This window comes from Prionailurus viverrinus, chromosome C2 (genome assembly GCF_022837055.1).
Source record: "Prionailurus viverrinus isolate Anna chromosome C2, UM_Priviv_1.0, whole genome shotgun sequence".
In the NCBI taxonomy this organism is placed as follows: domain Eukaryota; kingdom Metazoa; phylum Chordata; class Mammalia; order Carnivora; family Felidae; genus Prionailurus; species Prionailurus viverrinus.
This window is the reverse complement of record NC_062569.1, coordinates 141,188,708-141,206,925: the sequence shown is the minus strand read 5'-3', so window position 1 is coordinate 141,206,925 and position 18,218 is coordinate 141,188,708. Positions and strand designations below refer to the sequence as shown.

General features: G+C 40.9%; 1 protein-coding gene across 6 annotated transcripts in view; it reads left to right on the top strand.

Annotated features, from left to right (window-relative positions):
- The window catches only part of APP (amyloid beta precursor protein), a 276,131-nt gene that overhangs the window by 198,377 nt on the left and 59,536 nt on the right, over window positions 1-18,218 (top strand). For all 6 annotated transcript variants that reach the window (XM_047876433.1, XM_047876432.1, XM_047876431.1 and 3 more), the window contains 2 exons: window positions 14,145-14,273; window positions 15,158-15,257. In XM_047876433.1, coding sequence (XP_047732389.1) covers window positions 14,145-14,273; window positions 15,158-15,257 — 229 coding nt within the window. The remainder of the gene's footprint in view (window positions 1-14,144; window positions 14,274-15,157; window positions 15,258-18,218) is intronic.

The window sequence follows — 18,218 nt, the reverse complement described above, 5'->3', positions numbered from 1 at the left end:
TGAATTGACCTTGTTCTACCAGTGACATCACTGAGATCGAGTGTCTGGTCCGGGGTGACACCACCACACTGGTTCATGGACAGGGTGGAGCTGTCACAGCCGACCACTGGAGTGCCTTCTTACTAGACCACACTTCCTCTCTGAACAAAAGGCTTTTGAAAAAGAATATCACATTAGCATTTGCACGTTCTATTCAGAAAAACAGTCTCTGTCCTAGCACTGTTCGGTAAAGTCCTGTTTACATGCGTTTGGAGAAGAAGTTCCTTGGTTACTCTCTTTTTCTAGAGTACTCGATTTTGGAGTCAGGGCCGTTAGGATCGTTCGCCAGAGCAGGGCTGGGTGTGGGTGTTGAGACCAGAATCTCAATCACCGACAGTTTACTGGAATGTTCCAGCTGAAAGTCCGGTCTCTGAAGTAGGGTCTTTGCAGTGTGGTCATTGATGGAGCTAAAAATAAGATGGGGACTGAATGGAGTCCTGAACCAAAGCACATTTCAGAATTTTCAGTTCTGTCCCATCTGCCATCACAGGAAAGATGGCGATGAGAAGGGTATTTGCCAAAGCTTCCTGTATTACCAAAGGGTAGGTATACTTTCAGACTGGTCACAATCGTATTCATTCTGGGCCTGTTGATCTCTTCACGCAGAATTAAACATCGTGTTAATTTGAAATAAAAATTAAAGACTGGATTAGGGGCTATTTTACTGTCAAAAAAAATCAGATGGTTGTTGATTGATCCAAGAAGTCTATTGAATTCTTCCCTAGAAATGCATAAAACTCTCCCATGGAATAAAAACTGGGGCTGGATAATCATGGGGCTGCAATCTTGCTATCACCTGCCATTTAAAAAACAAAATTCTTTTTTAGGGGCGCCTGGGTGGCTCAGTTGGTTGGTGTCTAACTTCAACTCAGGTCATGATCTCATGGCTCGTGAGTTTGAGCCCCACATCAGGCTCTGTGCTGACAGCTCAGAGCCTGGAGCCTGCTTCGGATTCTGTGTCTCCCTCTCTCTCTCTGTCCCTCCCACCTTCTCTCTCTCTCTCTCTCTCTCTCTCTCTCTCTCTCTCTTTCTCTGTCTTCTCTATCAGTAATAAATAAACACTAAAAAAAATTTTAATGAAAAGTTAAATTTAAATTAAAAATTAAATTTTAAATTAAAAATAAAAATAAACAATTTTTTAACATTTATTTATTTTTGAGAGACAGCATGAGTCGGGGAGGGGCAGAGAGAGAGGGAGACACATAATACAAAGCAAGCACCGGGCACTGAGCTGTCAGCACAGATCCCAATGCAGGGCTCAAACCTACTAACTGTGAGATCATGACCTGAGCCAAAGTCAGACCCTGAACAGACTGAGCCACCCAGGCACCCCCATCACCTGCCATGTTTAAGTTAATGAGCATCTTATTTAAATTTTATTTCACGTGTTTATTTTAACATATAGCTGGACCTGGCTCTGCACTTTGGAAAAAATGCCAGAAAATTCTAAGTCCCCTTTTAAGGACTTTTCTGTATTCCTATTAAAAGACAAATCAGGAGCATGCCGGTTACTGTCCAAGGAAGGTGGCATCTTATATTGGAGCCATAAATACATTTTTCTGAGATCTCCCTCATGCTTAACACAGTGCCTGGAAAAGATGAAGTATTCAGTAAATGTTAGTTGAATATAGGAAATGAATTAGTCAGTGTTTTTTCTGTGGATTCTATAGTTGATAGCACCTTCAAAATAATTATCCCCTTAACCCTGACCATACTGTGCCCGTCCCGGCCTTGGCACGTGGGAATCTGAAACAACATGGATTGTTTTCATCTTTGAGGCTCATATTTAATCTGTATTTTTATCTATAATTTTGAACCCAAGCTTGGAAGTGTTATGTGATGATGTTTTGATGATGTTTTCATGCAGCTAGAATTCCTTGCCGTACTATGAATTTCATTTGTGAGTCCCCATGGCTGTGTGTGCTTTATGTTCTAAAAATTCCTTTTTAATTAATTATGTGCCTGCTGGCCAATACCATAAATGGCTAATCTAAAAGTGCATTGGAATTATACTTAGAATTTTGCCATGTCCAAATACTTCCAACATCATAGGAGATAAAACAGTTGTATTTCCTCAGGAATAGTTTGGTCTTTGCACTCAGGATAAACTCTTAATCTGTAGAGGGCGAGTGACTCTTCTAAGGACCAGCCCCTTTCATTTTAACTCTTTTCTTAAAGTTTCCTTGGAAAATCAAGGAGTTGCACCCTTTCTCTTTCCCCTAGAATTGTTAAATTCCTCTGCAGAGTTGCATCACACATGGTCAGACTTCCACCACTCTTCGATCACTACCAAACTTAAGTACAACTTAAAACTAAATTATCATTTGACCACCAGATCTCTCTACCTATGCTTCTCACTTCTTACTTTATCAGAGCTCATATTCAGTCACCTTACGGCCTCATGAATGATGAGCTGAATGTGATCTGAGCCTTCTTTTTGTAACTGTCAGGATTCCACTTCACAGACGGAGAGAAGACGAAGCTGTTGCCTTACTGTCCATCATTCTCTTCAATATGCAGACCAGTTAGCCTTTAGCAGGCTCCCGTACAGTTAAACTAAAGGCTAGATCAGAATTTCTGTTTAAAATAAACATGGTGGGCTGAGGTCTGAAAAAACTTAGGAGTTCCTAATTAGTAAGAATTGAAATGTGTTAAACATGGGAGCCAAATGACAAAAGCTTTCTTTATAATTCAGAGATTCTCAGTGTCTTTACAGATACATATTCCAGATCTTCCATTAGACAGCGTTCTAATTATCATCTTGACCGCAGAGGACTTTGAAGCATTTTCTACATGGAAGTGAGAATGAGGAAATGTTTTCGTGTAGATCTGTCTTGTCTGTGTGCCCCTGGTGTTGTGTGTTTGTGGTGGTGGTGGTGGTGTTTTCCAGTGTCTCACAATTGCAGTCATCTTCTGAGCGCCAAAATTAATTTCATGCTTATATCGGATGCCTCACATTCACATTCAGACTTCCAACATTCAGCTGAGGGGTAAGAAGTTCCTTTAGCACCAACACTCTTTCCTTTCTCATTTCTGATTAGTTCAGCCAAATGTTAAATTTCCTGAGATTCCGGAAAACTGCCTCATAGAATTCCTTGGTAGGGCATTAATGTAACGACTTGTGAGATTTATCATCAAGGAACATGGTTTTGTCCCTAGGTGGAGATTTTGCTCAGTGCTGTTTAGTGAATTCTAACAGCAGGGAAATAAATATCCAATAAGAAGCAGCAAAATCATTGGAGAAAATCAAGGACAGAAATTCATGAGTGCGAAACAGAGGCGTTTAACTTGGCCGTTTTAAAAAGTTTTCCTGTAACCTTGCAAACTGCCCTTCTCCCTACAACTCTTCATGTTCTGCTAATCGCTTCGGGTCCAAAAAGAGATATGAGCATTTATAGAATATATGCAGACAGCATGCGTCCACATGCCAGGGTAAATCTGGTACATCTGCACCTCAATATAAGGGACAGGAAATAAGTTAAAAACCATTTGCCTCGTTCTTCATATGTGAAGGACCTGAGACAGAAGAGTCCCAAGATGTTTGAGGCATTCTATCCTCAAGCTTTCAGTATAATACAGACTTTGTAAAGCTGATATGAATGTACTTAAAAGTTAAAAGACTGCTAGGTTGAAAATCACCTTTGAGATATATAAGTAATTATCTTAAACCTTACATATTTACTATTCATCCATTCATCATTCATTTAGTTTTAGTTGCAATTTGTAACATTGGTGGGCACAAGGAGACTCATTAACTTGAGAGCTTTTTTAAAAAAATTTTTTTTTAATTTTATTTATTTATCCTGAGAGAGACAGAGATAGTAAAAGTGGAGGAGGGGCAGAGAGAGAGGGAGAGAGAGAGAATCCCAAGCAGGCTCCACACTGTCAGCACAGAGCCCGAGGTGGGGCTCAGACTCACGAAAGCATGAGATCATGTCCTGAGTCGAAACCAAGAGTCAGATGCTTAACCGACTGAGCCATCCAGGCGCCCCTAACTTAAGAGCTTTTAAGGACAGACCCAGTAACAAACAGATGGAAAGGAAAACAGGAGAATTAGCATTCATTGGACAAAATCCTACAGACTCTGCTGACTGATTTGCACACTATTTCCGTAAAACCTCTTAATATGACCGCCTTACCTTGCTTTGAATCTGTACCAATCTTGATAGACGGATCTAAAGACCAGCAGGTGATATGGAACCAGAGACGCTAGTGCTTTCTGTTTTTAATTGAATTAAGTTAAACAGAAAATTACGAAATATGTAGTAAAGGCGTTAGCTTGAAAGCTGTCCTGTGCCCCTGAATCCACATTCATCACCCGGATTCCCTCCACCGCGGAGCCCTGCTTCGGGACTGCCTTCAAAGTCGGAAGGGCTCTTCATCGGATACTGTCAAACCCTACAGCACTGGGATGTCCTGTTTCTTTCCGGGATAGGTTGCATGTACACATTTAAATGATGATATCTGTTTTCATTTCATCCTTGAAAATCAAAACCCATCACGAAAACGTAAATGTTTTTCAGACAAATGCATAATAGCGCATTATTTAACGACGTAGGGGTTACTTACCTTTCTGGCCTCACAGACGTCTACCCTGTGGGGGCAGATAGTAGCCCGGGTCTTCCCCTTAGAAACATGCACGCACATGATGTTCACCCACTGATCAATTTAATTGCATTTGGGTTTTTATAAGCATTGTTTTGGGTTTCCTCGCATTAATGTTTCCAGTAGGTCAAGGCGCTGTGGTTAGCTGGAGTATGAGGAGAGGGGGAAATTAAAAGAGATATGAAGGTATGTGTCTTTGAGCGTGGTGCAGCCAGTTGGAGGATGTGGGAAGCAAAAATGCCAAAATGCAAGTATGGAGATGCAAAATGGAAACATACTATTTTACCTCTCTTCTAAAAAGTCAAGATTATGTCACAGTTGGCATTTGTGGGGTGATCAGACCACTTGGCAAATCTTTGCACAAAGTTCTGTGGTATCCTTTCAAACGTGCTTCGTTTATGGTTTCTTCCATTAACTCCATAGGCTTTGCCTTTGGGGTTGTATTAATAATCCAACTCGTCATGAAGAGCTTCAGCGTGTTTCACTGCTTGCCTAAATAAGAATTGAGTACCTGCAACTCCAGAGAATTTCTGGCCCTTCTTGGCTCTCAGCTTGGTTGATCTAAGCTCCGCATCCAGTGGATGCTACAGTTGATCCAAAAGCATTGATCCTGGGTTTGGATCAGGTGCTGAATTTCAGTTCTGTACACTGTCTTCGCTGATTTATAGCTGTGGTGTGTGTGACTCAACTCTCCATATTCTGACACCAAATGTGAGGATTTTTTTTCCCCCTCACATTTGATAATTATGACACTCCCCATCATTAGCATAAGCCCTACAGATTGAGGGCTCCGTCCTACCAGACTGCCCCCCCATTTCAGCCACCCATCCCAAGTCTCAGATTTTCACTCACATTTTTTCCTTCTGACCAACCAGCCATGCATCAGAGGTTCCCACAACCCCCTTCTTGGGTTTGATAATTTACTAGAACAATGCACGGAATTCAGATCAGTGCTTTACTTACTGTTAGCAACATATTCTAAGGGATATAACCCAGGAATAGCCAGATGGCAGAGACACATGGGGCAAGGCGTAGGGGAAGGGATGGGGCACTGGGATGTCCGCTCTGTCTGTGCTCTCCTGGCACCCCACTGTGTTCCCCAACCGGGAACCTGTCTGAACCCCACTGTGAGCATTTTTTTTATGGGGAGGTTCCATTAGGTAGGCACAACGGATTAAATCCCCGGCCTCTGGTGACTGAACTCAATCTCCAGTCCCTCTCCCCTCTCAGGAGGGTGGAACTAAAAATTCCAAACCTCTAATCACTGGGTTTGAACCATCCTCCAAGAGTCACTGGGAGAGTGTACCAAAGATAACACTTTATCGCTTCAGGGGTCCTAGAAGCTCCTGTGGCAGGAACCAGAAGCTCAGACTGAATATTCTGCAAAAAGATGCTCCTGTCACCCCTGTCACTCAGGAAATTACTAGAGTTTTAGGAGCTCTGTGTCAAAGACTAGGGAAAGAGACCAAATAATAGATTTCCTTATGATGTCACTGTACCCAGAATAAATTATTTCTGACAACTAGATTAAAACCACTCTTATTTTCTAAATTTTATAGTAGATGTCAACACCTGTCTTTAATTCCCAGGTTCACCACCCATAAAACCTGTAACTTGGAACAGACGACTTAATTGAAAGGATTCTTCCTCCTTCATTTGCAAAATGGGGTTAATTGGGGGCGCCTGGGTGGCGCAGTCGGTTAAGCGTCCGACTTCAGCCAGGTCACGATCTCGCGGTCCGTGAGTTCAAGCCCCGCGTCGGGCTCTGGGCTGATGGCTCAGAGCCTGGAGCCTGTTTCCGATTCTGTCTCCCTCTCTCTCTGCCCCTCCCCCGTTCATGCTCTGTCTCTCTCTGTCCCAAAAATAAATGTTGAAAAAAAAAGATTAAAAAAAAAAAAGGGGTTAATTGTTCTCTTTTACAATTAGCCTTGTTCTAGCTTTCTTAGCCATATTAGAAAAACAAAAGGATTAATCAGAGGTTGGGCTGAGATTGTGAAGTAGGGAGATACCTTCCTCCCTGAGAAGAGAAAGGCTAGAATATACTGTAAAAACACCAGGAACGGAGGCTTTGTTGCCAAGTCCCTGTTAGGAAGTCCATTTCCCTGTGGAGGAGGGAAGGGGGAGAAGATGACTTTCTGTTCTCCTGGGGGCCACCGTGTTCTGTTAACAGCACAAGGCCAAGAGCCGAAGCAGTTACCTGGATAGGCCGGGAGGGGAGGATATCTAATGCCTCCCTGTTCTCCAACCTTGAGAAATACTGAATGGAGGCAGGCCCAAGAATCTGGTGCCATTTCCCCGGCCGCTTCCTCAAGACTTCCTTCAGTGTTCAACTTGGCGTAGAATTGTCATTTGCCTTCGTAAACTCATTGTAAACTACACAAATCGTGTATGTGCTCTTCTGAAGAAAGGAATGTGGATGAATTTTGCAGTGAACTTTAAAAATTTAGTTCAACTCCTAGCTTTAAAGACAAACACAGCTGTGATCCAAAGGTGCCCGTGGATGCTTCTCTGACTGTCTCTTTTATCCCCCAGATTTTTCTTGCAACAGTGAAGGTACTTGTGAAATGCTGAAATTCTGAGGGCCAAAGTATCGAAAAGAACTTAACTGAGACCATCTCAAGCAGAGAAAGGTTTAACTCTAAGGGTGTTTTTTAAAACCTGCACAGAAATTGTATACATTTTACACTTAGATGCTTAAGACTTCTTGAAATCCAAGATGAAAATAATGGCCTTAGCCTGTTTGTGAAAACAGGAGAGACTTGTGTTTTCTTGATAGGCAATTAAGTTTCCTGGTTACATGGTTAGAAACCAGTGGGATGCAATTTAATGCTCCAGGAGGCGGCTTTCTGAATAAGTCCCTAGCCACCTGGAAAGTTTCGGGTGCTCCTCATAAAGTGACCCATTTATTTCCTCCTCCCTGGTGAGATTACACCCAGTGCCTTTAAAGACTCTTGACATATCATTCCCTCTCCTCGGGAAAATGGCTTAAGACACAAGTGTATTGTGATAAGATGCCCAATTTCCAAATCAAGCATAAAGCATGGAGTAAAATAGGATCAGTTGGCCATGTTTTAATATGCCTCCCACATGAACTACACATCCAGACACGATTGCATGGAATCAGTTAGACGTGTGTGATTGACCCCAAGTCCAGCAACACGAAATGTATGAAATTGCATAAAAACCCAGTGAAAAGGCAATACAGTTGAGAAGAGGGGAAATCATTTTTTTTTAATGTTACATTGTATAGAGGAGGGCCATGAACTTTCTTTCAAAATTATTTACATCAACCTGGCATCAAAACCCAAACCATAAGACGAGCTATGTCATCTTTTGAAATTAATGAGATGAATTCTTGTTGATGTTAGTTTGAACGTGCCATGGAATGCATGAAATATTTTCTGGGAAGTGTTCCTCGTTAAAACAACGTTCTAGGGGCGCCTGGGTGGCGCAGTCGGTTAAGCGTCCGACTTCAGCCAGGTCACGATCTCGCGGTCCGGGAGTTCGAGCCCCGCGTCAGGCTCTGAGCTGATGGCCCAGAGCCTGGAGCCTGTTTCCGATTCTGTGTCTCCCTCTCTCTCTGCCCCTCCCCCGTTCATGCTCTGTCTCTCTCTGTCCCAAAAATAAATAAACGTTGAAAAAAAAAAATTAAAAAAAAAAAACAACAACAAAAAAAAACAACGTTCTAAAGGACTCCAGCATACTGGATTGATAGGTCAAGTGGGGTTGAAAAATCAGTATGTCTCATGAAAATCGGGAGTGCGTCTTAGTGGAGAGATGCCTATTAACTCAGATACCATGAAGGATAGATTTTGTTACTGGAACCACGCGTGAAATTACAATTAGGTCTAGGTTATTCAATAATTTAATTAACAAACATTTTTAGCAACCAAATTGTGCCAGGATCTGTGCCGGCAGCCAGAGTTATGCTCTTGTTCCAAGAAAAGAAAATGGTTAACGTTCCAAAAGATAAATCTTCTATTTTAGGTTAAATCTAATCCATTTTAGTAATGCCCAGTCTCAATCCGTTAAGAAATTCTTTTTGAAACGATTTTTGAAAATGCATTGTGATAGTGAAGTGAATTTAGTGCAGACTGAAAAGTGTCACATCAGATGCAAATAGACACTTTGTTGTTATGGGCTAAACACCCAGAAACAATAGTGATGATAAAAACGGATTGGATGTAATTAGTCCCCCCGGGGCAGATCTTTTCCTTTTATTTTCTCTGCCCTTTGCTATAAATTTTAATAATAAGATCAGCCATCCTATGCCAATGTAATCAGATTGTAGTATTTATATGTACAATATGTAAATTGTGAAATAAGGGAAATTTGTCAGGAAAAAAAAACATGATTTACTAGTTACGGAAGATTTAAAGACTTGAGAATGATTGGAAGTAAATGCATAGAGGTTAAACACAGGTTCCTTACACTCTGTTTCCTGTGAATATGTTTGAACCACTGAATTCTTACGCTCGTATTTCTAATCATCCGAACAATCTTGTCATAAATGTAACTATTGTGACAAAAGTAGAATCATTTACTTTAAGAGAATACATTTCTGTAGAGATTTTTTTTTCTCTTATTTTTGTATATTACTGTGTTTTTAATTACAATTTTAAGAAACTTATCTTTGTCTTAGCATAATGAAATAAACCCCCAAGAGATTCCCTTTTATCCTGAAATGCATGGATGAAATGCATGGATGGTACATCTCTAGAAATAACTAGTTTTAATCCTTGGCAATTCTGTATTCTGGCTAAAAGTGGTAAAAGCAATTGCTTCTTTGATTAAAATATGCAGTGAATCATATACCAAAGGCAACGCCCTTTTTGGCTTTTTTTTTTTAACTTAAAGCAAATGAAAGATATAAAAGCATAGAGAAATGTTAATGTTTTTCTTTGTTACCTAAGAATGATATTTGTTTCTCAGCTGCAGACATAACCACCATTTTATTTGGTGTGATATATCTGCCTGTTCCAACATAAGAGCTAATCTGATTTTTTTTTTTTTTTCATTTCTAAGCACGATTCTTAGAAATGTGTTTGCATGGATGCATCAACCGAGCAGAACCATGTAATTCATTTATTGAGGGGCATGGTAATGTCTTCCTGAATTATCTCATGTCCCGAGGCGTAGGCATTAGGAAGAAAAAGGCTTATGTTTATACTAGACACACACACACAATGTGTGTCTGAGCTCATGTAAACAATGATGAGGTCATAGCTTACAATGGGCTCTTAGGCCTCATTATTCTTGCCGGAGCTTTGTTTCCTGGTAAAGTGAGGGCAAGCCTTGCTGAGGCCTTGGGGAATCATGAGATCCTGGTGTGCTTCTGGTTCATTGTCAAGCTCTAGGGATTTGTTGGGGGAAGTTAGAAATATATTTCTGAAATGGAGAAATGTTGGTGTTAAATAAGATAAGCAATTTTAAACATGTGAACACAATGACCATTTAATTTTCCATCTTAATAGGCGATAAGTAAGGAAGGATGGATGGAGAACTAGAATCTGTGCGTGTCATAAAAGCCTAACTTTTAACTAATACCTTTAATCGTTTTCTAGTAATCCTAAACAAATTGACAAAGGACATTCCTGTCTTGCCATTTCACCTCCCTACATCTGACACAGTAGCTGAAAATGGAGTGCCAGAAAGCAGGAACAGCAGTTGAGAGACTGAATAAGCTAAATCTGGATGGTCTTCTGCACAATGATAAGAGTGGGTGTGATCATGTCCCCAAAGAATATCATCTGAGCTTATAAGCATTAGAGATTTGGGCGAGGACTCCTAGAACAGACTCATTTCTAACCACTCAATTATTTCTCTCTGTATTCAACTATGCAAGTTGCTTTTGGAATTATTTTTAGCTTGACCCATGTTAGAGTTTCCTTGAAAGGCATGATCACATAGCAGATCGGGAGAACAGGGTTAAGAGCCAGAGCCAGACTCTCTGTTCTCACTATACCACGGGCTAGCTCTGTAACTAGCTGTGTAACCAGCCATATAACCCTGTACCTTCTTTGTGCTGTGTTTTATCTATGATAAAACCCCAGCCATAGGGTTGATAGGAAGATTTGGTGAGTTACTATGCATAAAGCACATGGTCTCACTCATTCATATAAATAGCCAATAAGTGTTGAGCTGTTACTGCTTAGAGGAAAGAAAAGGGGCTGGGCATTGGAGGCAAGGACTGAGTGGAAGAAATAGATGTGTACTGTGCACCTGCTGTGAACTAAGCATTACCCTCGACAGCTAACACAGAACGTGGTTAATACTCAGTGTACTCTGTATGAAAGATACTCTTATCTGAATTGCACAGAAGAAAAATTTGAGGCCTGGATAATATGGGGGACTCTCAAATTCATTTTAAAATTCATGTTAACAGTAATAATTTGCAAGTGGGAATGTGTGCTGTTTTGGGCGATAGTGGAAGAAAAAGGGGAGACCCAAATGTTAGTTGTCAGAAGTTACCCCTCCATTGTCCAATTTGAGATTCGGCTTTAATGCAGTAATGACAAGGCCAGTGTGGCGCCTTTATATTTCTGGTGCACACACTCTTTGGTGACTGGCGTTTCAAGACAAAATGCCTTATAGAAACATTCATAGGTGACTGGCTGCAAAATAAATAAGAAGGAAAGAAGGTTATAAGAAAGCAATCCTTATGTTTAATTGAAGTATTTTTTCTTATATGTACTCTTTAAAAGAAAAAAAATTTCCATTTTCCTCAAAACAATGAAGCCTTTTCAAGAGAAAATAATGAAATAGAGCTAAGAAAGCACATGCAGTCAGTCAGCTTGCACACATCAGGGGCAGGGACATTGTGAATAGATGCAATTAGATCCTTTCTGTCTCCAGCCTTGGAGGGATCATCGTGACAGAAATAGAGGGAATTATTTATTTTTTTATATTAAATATAATTTACTGTCAAATTGGTTTCCATACAACACCCAGTGCTCATCCCAACAGGAGCCCTCCTGAATGCCCATCACCCACTTTCCCCTCTCCCCCACCCCCCATCAACCCTCAGTTTGTTCTTAGTGTTTAAGAGTCTCTTATGGGGGCGCCTGGGGGGCGCAGTTGGTTAAGCGTCTGACTTCAGCCAGGTCACGATCTCGCGGTCCGTGAGTTCGAGCCCTGCGTCGGGCTCTGGGCTGATGGCTCAGAGCCTGGAGCCTGTTTCTGATTCTGTGTCTCCCTCTCTCTCTGCCCCTCCCCCGTTCATGCTCTGTCTCTCTCTGTCCCAAAAAATAAATAAACGTTGAAAAAAAAAATTAAAAAAAAAAAAAGAGTCTCTTATGGTTTGCCTCCCTCCTAGAGGGAGTTTTTTAAAGGCCTTGGTGTTAAATAACAAGCAAGGGGATCAAGGGTTTGTAATATCCTGACTGCACAATCCTGCATATAAAGTATCCATTACATTCAATAATATCCTGCCGTTAAACGAATCGTATTTTAAATATATACATACACACACACACACACACACACACACACACACACGCATACATATATATAATCAATGTAGCTGGTCAGTTGTTATCTCTTTTATTACTTTTCTGCTCTGGGGTTTAAAAGATCACTCTCTGATTTGTAGATTCAACTAGACTTCAGAGTACAAATGAGAATTATAATGATGCGTTGCCAAAAGCTATGTTGCTAGCTGTGATGTCTGCCTTTTTTTGGAATTATGGAGAAATACGTTTCTTGTAGGGTGAAAGAAATAAGGCAGATGAGCACAGGCTTATTTTCTTTTTATTGTATTTGTTTCCTTTCTTAAGTGTAGGAAGGTGGCCTGCAGACAGCTAAAGCAAGCAAGTACAGGGTACCCTCTGTGCATCAAGCACTGGGTACTGTGTGATCCCTGATAAAGAAAGACCAAATCTGGCCCTTAAAGATGTCACAGTTCAAGAAAGCAATCAGAAACATAAGTAATTGGGGGCGCCCGGGTGGCTCAGTCAGTTAAGCATCCGGTTTTTGATCTTGGCTCAGGTCATGATCTCATGGTTTGTGGGATCCAGCCCCACATCAGGCCCTGTGCTGAGAGCAGAGTGCGGAACCTTCTTGGGTTTCTCTCTCTCTTTTCCTCTCTCTCTCTCTCTGTCTCTCTGTCTCTCAAAATAAGTAAACTTTAAAAAGAAAATACAAGAGAAATAATTTAATAGACTGTGGTAAGTGCAATAATGGAGATATATGTAGCATTTCATGGGGTATAAAAAAAGGATACCACTTCTCCCCGGGCTATCGGGGAGGTGACCCCTAACTCAGCCAAAGGAGAAGGGCAGGAACTTCCCATAAAATGCTACAGCCTTCACCCTACTCCCAATATACCATCTCTGGAAGTAAATTCTGTACTTTCCAGCTAGTTTTCAAGGTGCCCATGACCTGGTTAGTAATAACTGGGTTTGCCCAAATGGCGAAAATTCTATTCCTGACATGAACTTTCATAGGGTTCGTTTGCTTGTTTGTTTGTTTTAATGAAGAAGAAATGTGTATCTTTGGAAGTCACTTCACAAAATCACATAGTAGGATGCTATAGTAGAATACACATAGCAATGGAATCATTGAAGGCAAAGGAGCCTTTGTCCTTTGTTTATTAGGATGAAGGTTTTCAAGTAACTCTAGAGTAAAAATGAAATATAACCAATCAGGGGAAAAAAAGCACCCAAGAAACTTAATTGTTGCTGAAAGAATTAGAATCTGATGGCATAGAAAGAATTTAATTACATTTCAAAGTAAAATAACTACAGTTTCACATTGGCCTTTCTCCTGGGAAACTAACGTGCCTGAAAGCTTGTGAGTTATTCCTTGGCCTACAAATTAGTAGTGGTTAAGTTGTCTATTATTTTTCTCATCTTGATTATTGTATTTTATGTGCTACTGGTGATGGGGTTATTTGTGCAGTGTTACTATGGAGATAACCACTAAGACTACACATGTAGAAATGTAGTCTTACATATGCCCCTATATATTTGGTTGGGGAGAGGGGAGGGACCTAACGTAAATATTACAGCTCCAAAACCATCTCTTTGGGGCACCTGGCTGGCTCAGTTGGTTGAGCATCCGACTCTTGATTTTGGCTCAGGTCATGATCCCAGGGTTGTGGATCGAGCCCCGCATCAGGCTCTGCGCTGAGCGTATAGCCTGCTTAAGATTCTCTTTCTCTCTCCCTCTGCCCCTCTCCCCCCCTTGCACATACTCTCTCTCTCTCTTAAAAATAAAAATCATCTCTTTCTGTAGCAGTATACTGCCATTTAAAAAGAAAATATTGATTATGGACAGTCATCCTGTATGCCGAATGCTAAATGCTCTTGTCAAAATGAAAAATGGCGAATCAACTAAGTAATTACCCATTAAGAAAGTAGTGGGAAAATTGCAAAAAGGTGACTCCTAATCCTTTCACATGATGGGATGAGTTCGTGGGACCTCTGACCCAGAGCCCCTGGAAGAAGCAGTATTTTGCACAGACCTGAAAGGTGTGGGTTTGTTTTTTTTTTCCACGACAGCCTCGTCATGTGTTCAACATGCTAAAGAAGTATGTCCGCGCTGAACAGAAGGACAGGCAACACACCCTGAAGCATTTTGAACACGTACGCATGGTGGACCCAAAGAAAGCTGCTCAGATCCGGTCCCAGGTGAGCACTGAGTGTGGTCATCATGTGCAACCTTGATAGCACAGTGGCCTTGCAAGGTATTCCCTGAGTACTTGTGGGCGCTTGACCTCTGTAGCAAGAGTTCTTTAATACCTGGTAAATTCTACAGGCTTGTCTTACACCAACGTGGGCTTTGACGTTTCCTGATTTATGAAAATAATAAGGAATATAAAAATCCTGAGTGTCCATGCTGCCGATTCTTAAGGATCCATTTAAAACTCTGATGACTAAAGTGAAGAAAACCAAAGTTGTATTAACCGAAACCTCTAAAATTGGTTCAATTAGATTGTGACGGGCAATCATAAATTCCACTGCTACCACAGTGCTTGGATATAAATGGGAGCCTAGGTGAAGCCCTTAAAAATAATGTGTTTTATTCACATTCCCAATGGTTGACAGATGAAATCTACCTCTGGCAATCTGAAATTTTACATTTCCTGAAATAGAAGAATTTTAAACAGGTAGGTGGGTAGGTCGATCAATCGATCGATCGATAGAAAAAGAGGGAGGAAGGAAGGGGGGAAGAGAAAGATCCAGTCAAATTGAAATGTGTTCCTATCTTTTGGAAAATTTGTGCAGAAATATAATTAGAGCATTAGGGGTTATTTAGGGAGTCTAAATATTAGGAATGAGTGTTGGGCAGAAATGCTCTTTTCAGTTGGCCTTGTAATTTATGGCTCCAAGCATACAATACAATAGGAACTTGAAAACAGCTCTGAAGTTAGAGAATAAAAAAAAAACGGAAGAACAAGAAAAATAAGAATGCCCTTTTAGGTCACAAGTTCCAGCATTTTGTCAGTTTTATTTTGGAAATTTGTATCTATCTGTGGTGCTCGGTGAGGAAAAAACTTTTCCCTTTATCGCAGGTTATGACACATCTGCGTGTGATTTACGAGCGCATGAACCAGTCTCTGTCCCTGCTCTACAATGTGCCTGCCGTGGCCGAGGAGATTCAGGATGAAGTTGGTAAGTCAGCTGCTCTTTTCATGCCGAACCTTTAAACATAGTTCTCTCCTGTAGGAGAAAATCAGGTAACTGAGTTCGTCTGCAGCAGGCATCCCCAGTGCTCTGATCTATGGAAGGAATAAGAGCAGACTTCGCTTTCACGGTGAAAGATCTCGCGGGGCAGGGCGGGGGGTAGGGGGGAAAGAACTAATCATAACCTTACACGTGGGCATGATATTTCCATTTTATGGGTGAAAGAGCTCAAACCTAGAATTTAAGAAACTTACTTGCCTGTGTCACATGTCCTCCGTAGTAGAGCAAGAGCACAAAACCGTGTCTTCTGACATGGAAGTTCAGTATCCGTTCTTTCTGATGCCCCGCCCCCAATGGCCATGTGTGTTCTCTGAACCGTGTTGTTGTTTAAACTTCAGTAAATATGTGCCTATCATCTTTAATTAAGCCTTTATTTTGACATAATCACACACTCATGGAACACTAATACAGAGAGGTCCAGTATACACATCACCCCCCTTCCTCAACAGTAACATCTTACAGAACTATGATACGTCATCAAAACCAGGAAATTGGCGTTGTGTGTCCACTGCCTTTTATGTCCCTGGTTTTCCTAACGTCATATTTAATATTTCAAATCAGTGCGTTTTCACATTTTTGTTTTTCTTAGAAAGGGAGTGAAGTATCGCGTAATATCATTCTCCACAACCTGCCCCCCGCCCCCACCGAATGCCCATATTTGTTTGGCTTTACCACGCAAAAGCCCATAGATGGCAGTTATGTTAATGAATCTTTCAATCTAAAGGAAATGTATGTGTCCTGGAGATTGGTCCATCAACTGTCAGGAAATAAGCAATATATCCCTGTCTGTAACAAACCTGCCCTTTGTTAATTGGGCTGGAAATAGAGGTAGGTTGTCTGAAATCAGAACACCCAGGATGTTGTAGATGGGTACACCCATTACAGGAATTCCTCCTGTAAAAGTGCCTGAAACACCACTTGGCTTGCTTTGTTACATTTCGTGCCAATGCTATTGTACTCTTTCTTTTCTAGCTCAGTCCTGCCTTGTAAATATTGTGTGTATTGCTCTCAAGTATTCGGCATGTATCAGGTGATGGTGGTCTGCTCATACTGTGTGTTAACAGATGGATTCAAGTATCCTTCAGGCTACATGGTTAAAAAAGAGATTTCATGAGAGTGTTCTCTAAACTTCTACTCAAGTCAGTGTTGACCAAGATCTTAAGAGGACAGTCCGGAGAATTTTTAATGTAGACCATGGATTGAAGACAGGCTTTCCAATTAATCTTTCATGCTATTATATTTCTAAAAGAAATGAGTATTCTTGTTCGATGTATTTGGGGATAGAAAATTGGAAGGAGGGGCGCCTGGGTGGCTCAGTCGGTTAAGCGTCTGACTTTGGCTCAGGTCATGATCTCGCGATTCATGAGTTCGAGCCCCGTGTCGGGCTCTGTGCTGACAGCTCAGACCCTGGAGTCCGTTTCAGATTCTGTGTCTGCCTCTCTCTCTGCCCCTCCCCTGCTCGTGCTCTGTCTCTCTCTGTCTCAAAAATAAATAAAAACATTAAAAAAAAAATTAAAAAAAAAAAAAAGAAAATTGGAAGGAACCTTTAAATACTGTGTGTTGAGGAAGTATAAGAAAGTCCTCCAGGGTCGCGTGGTTGGCTCAGTTGGTTAAGCGTCTGACTTCAGCTCAGGTCATGATCTCTCAGTTCGTGGGTTCAGGCCCTACATCAGGCTCTGTACTGACAGCTCAGAGCCTGGAGCCCGCTTTGGATTCTGTGTTTGCCTCTCTCTCTGTCCCTTCCCCACTCGTGCTCTGTCTCTTTCTCTCAAAATTAAACACATTAGAAAGAAAGAAAGAAAGAAAGAAAGAAAGAAAGAAAGAAAGAGAAAGAGAGAGACAGAGAGAAAGAAAGAAAAAGAAAAGAAAGAGAAAGAGAAAGAAAGAAAGAAAGAAAGAAAGAAAAGAAAGAAAAGAAAGAAAAGAAAGAAAAGAAAGAAAAGAGAAAAGAAAGTCCTCCAGGGATGCCTGGGTGGCTCAGTTGGTTAAGCATCTGACTTGATCTCATGGTTCATGGGTTTGAGCACCTCATCAGGCTCTGTGCTGACAGCTTGGAGCCTGGAGCCTGCTTTGGTTTCTGTGTCTCCCTCTTTCTGCCCCTCCCCAGCTCACTAACACTCTCTCTCTCTCTCTCTCTCTCTCTCTCTCTCTCTCTCTCAAAAATAAACATTAAAAAAATAAACATAAGAAAGAAAGTCCTCCAATAAGTTGTAGAAGGGACAAAATCAAAGAAATCATCACTCTTAATGAAGTGGAGTTCAGATCTTCTGGATGAATGCATTTTTGCCTTATACCTGTCTTAATAAGCTTATTTTCTTATGTGTCTTCAACTGAGATGCTGTTAGTAATACCAAACTATAGGGGAGTAGGCTATTGCAAAGGATTAGAAAGTTAATGACCTCACCCAGTAATTATGGTGGACTCTTTCTCACTAAATTATCAGAGCTTTTTATTCAGCAAAATGCTACTGAAAACAGTGGCCACTCATGAGTTCCACTTCCACAGAACAGATGGTGATTCAGCTATCTTGAGTGTTGCAAAATGCCCAAGAATAGGACAATACAGTGAACTTCAGATCTCAGTTGACAGGGAGGATATTCACATAATTTAGAATCGTGGGATTTTTTTTTTTTCTTACAAAAAAACAAGCCTCAACTCTGAAGTTGGATTATGAGCCTGTTGTTTAAAAAAAAAAAAAAAAAAAAAAAATTGTCCTTCTAAATGTACTAGATATCAAATCCTAAAGTAATCTTTAAAAAAAAAAAATCCTTCTTGCTTCCATTTTTAAATGGCTGTTTTCTGTAGAACAAGGCGTTTGCCTTAATGAATGTCCATGAAGTAGACCTATTTACCTCCGATTAGAGCTCCCAGTATCAAAGCTATGGAAGA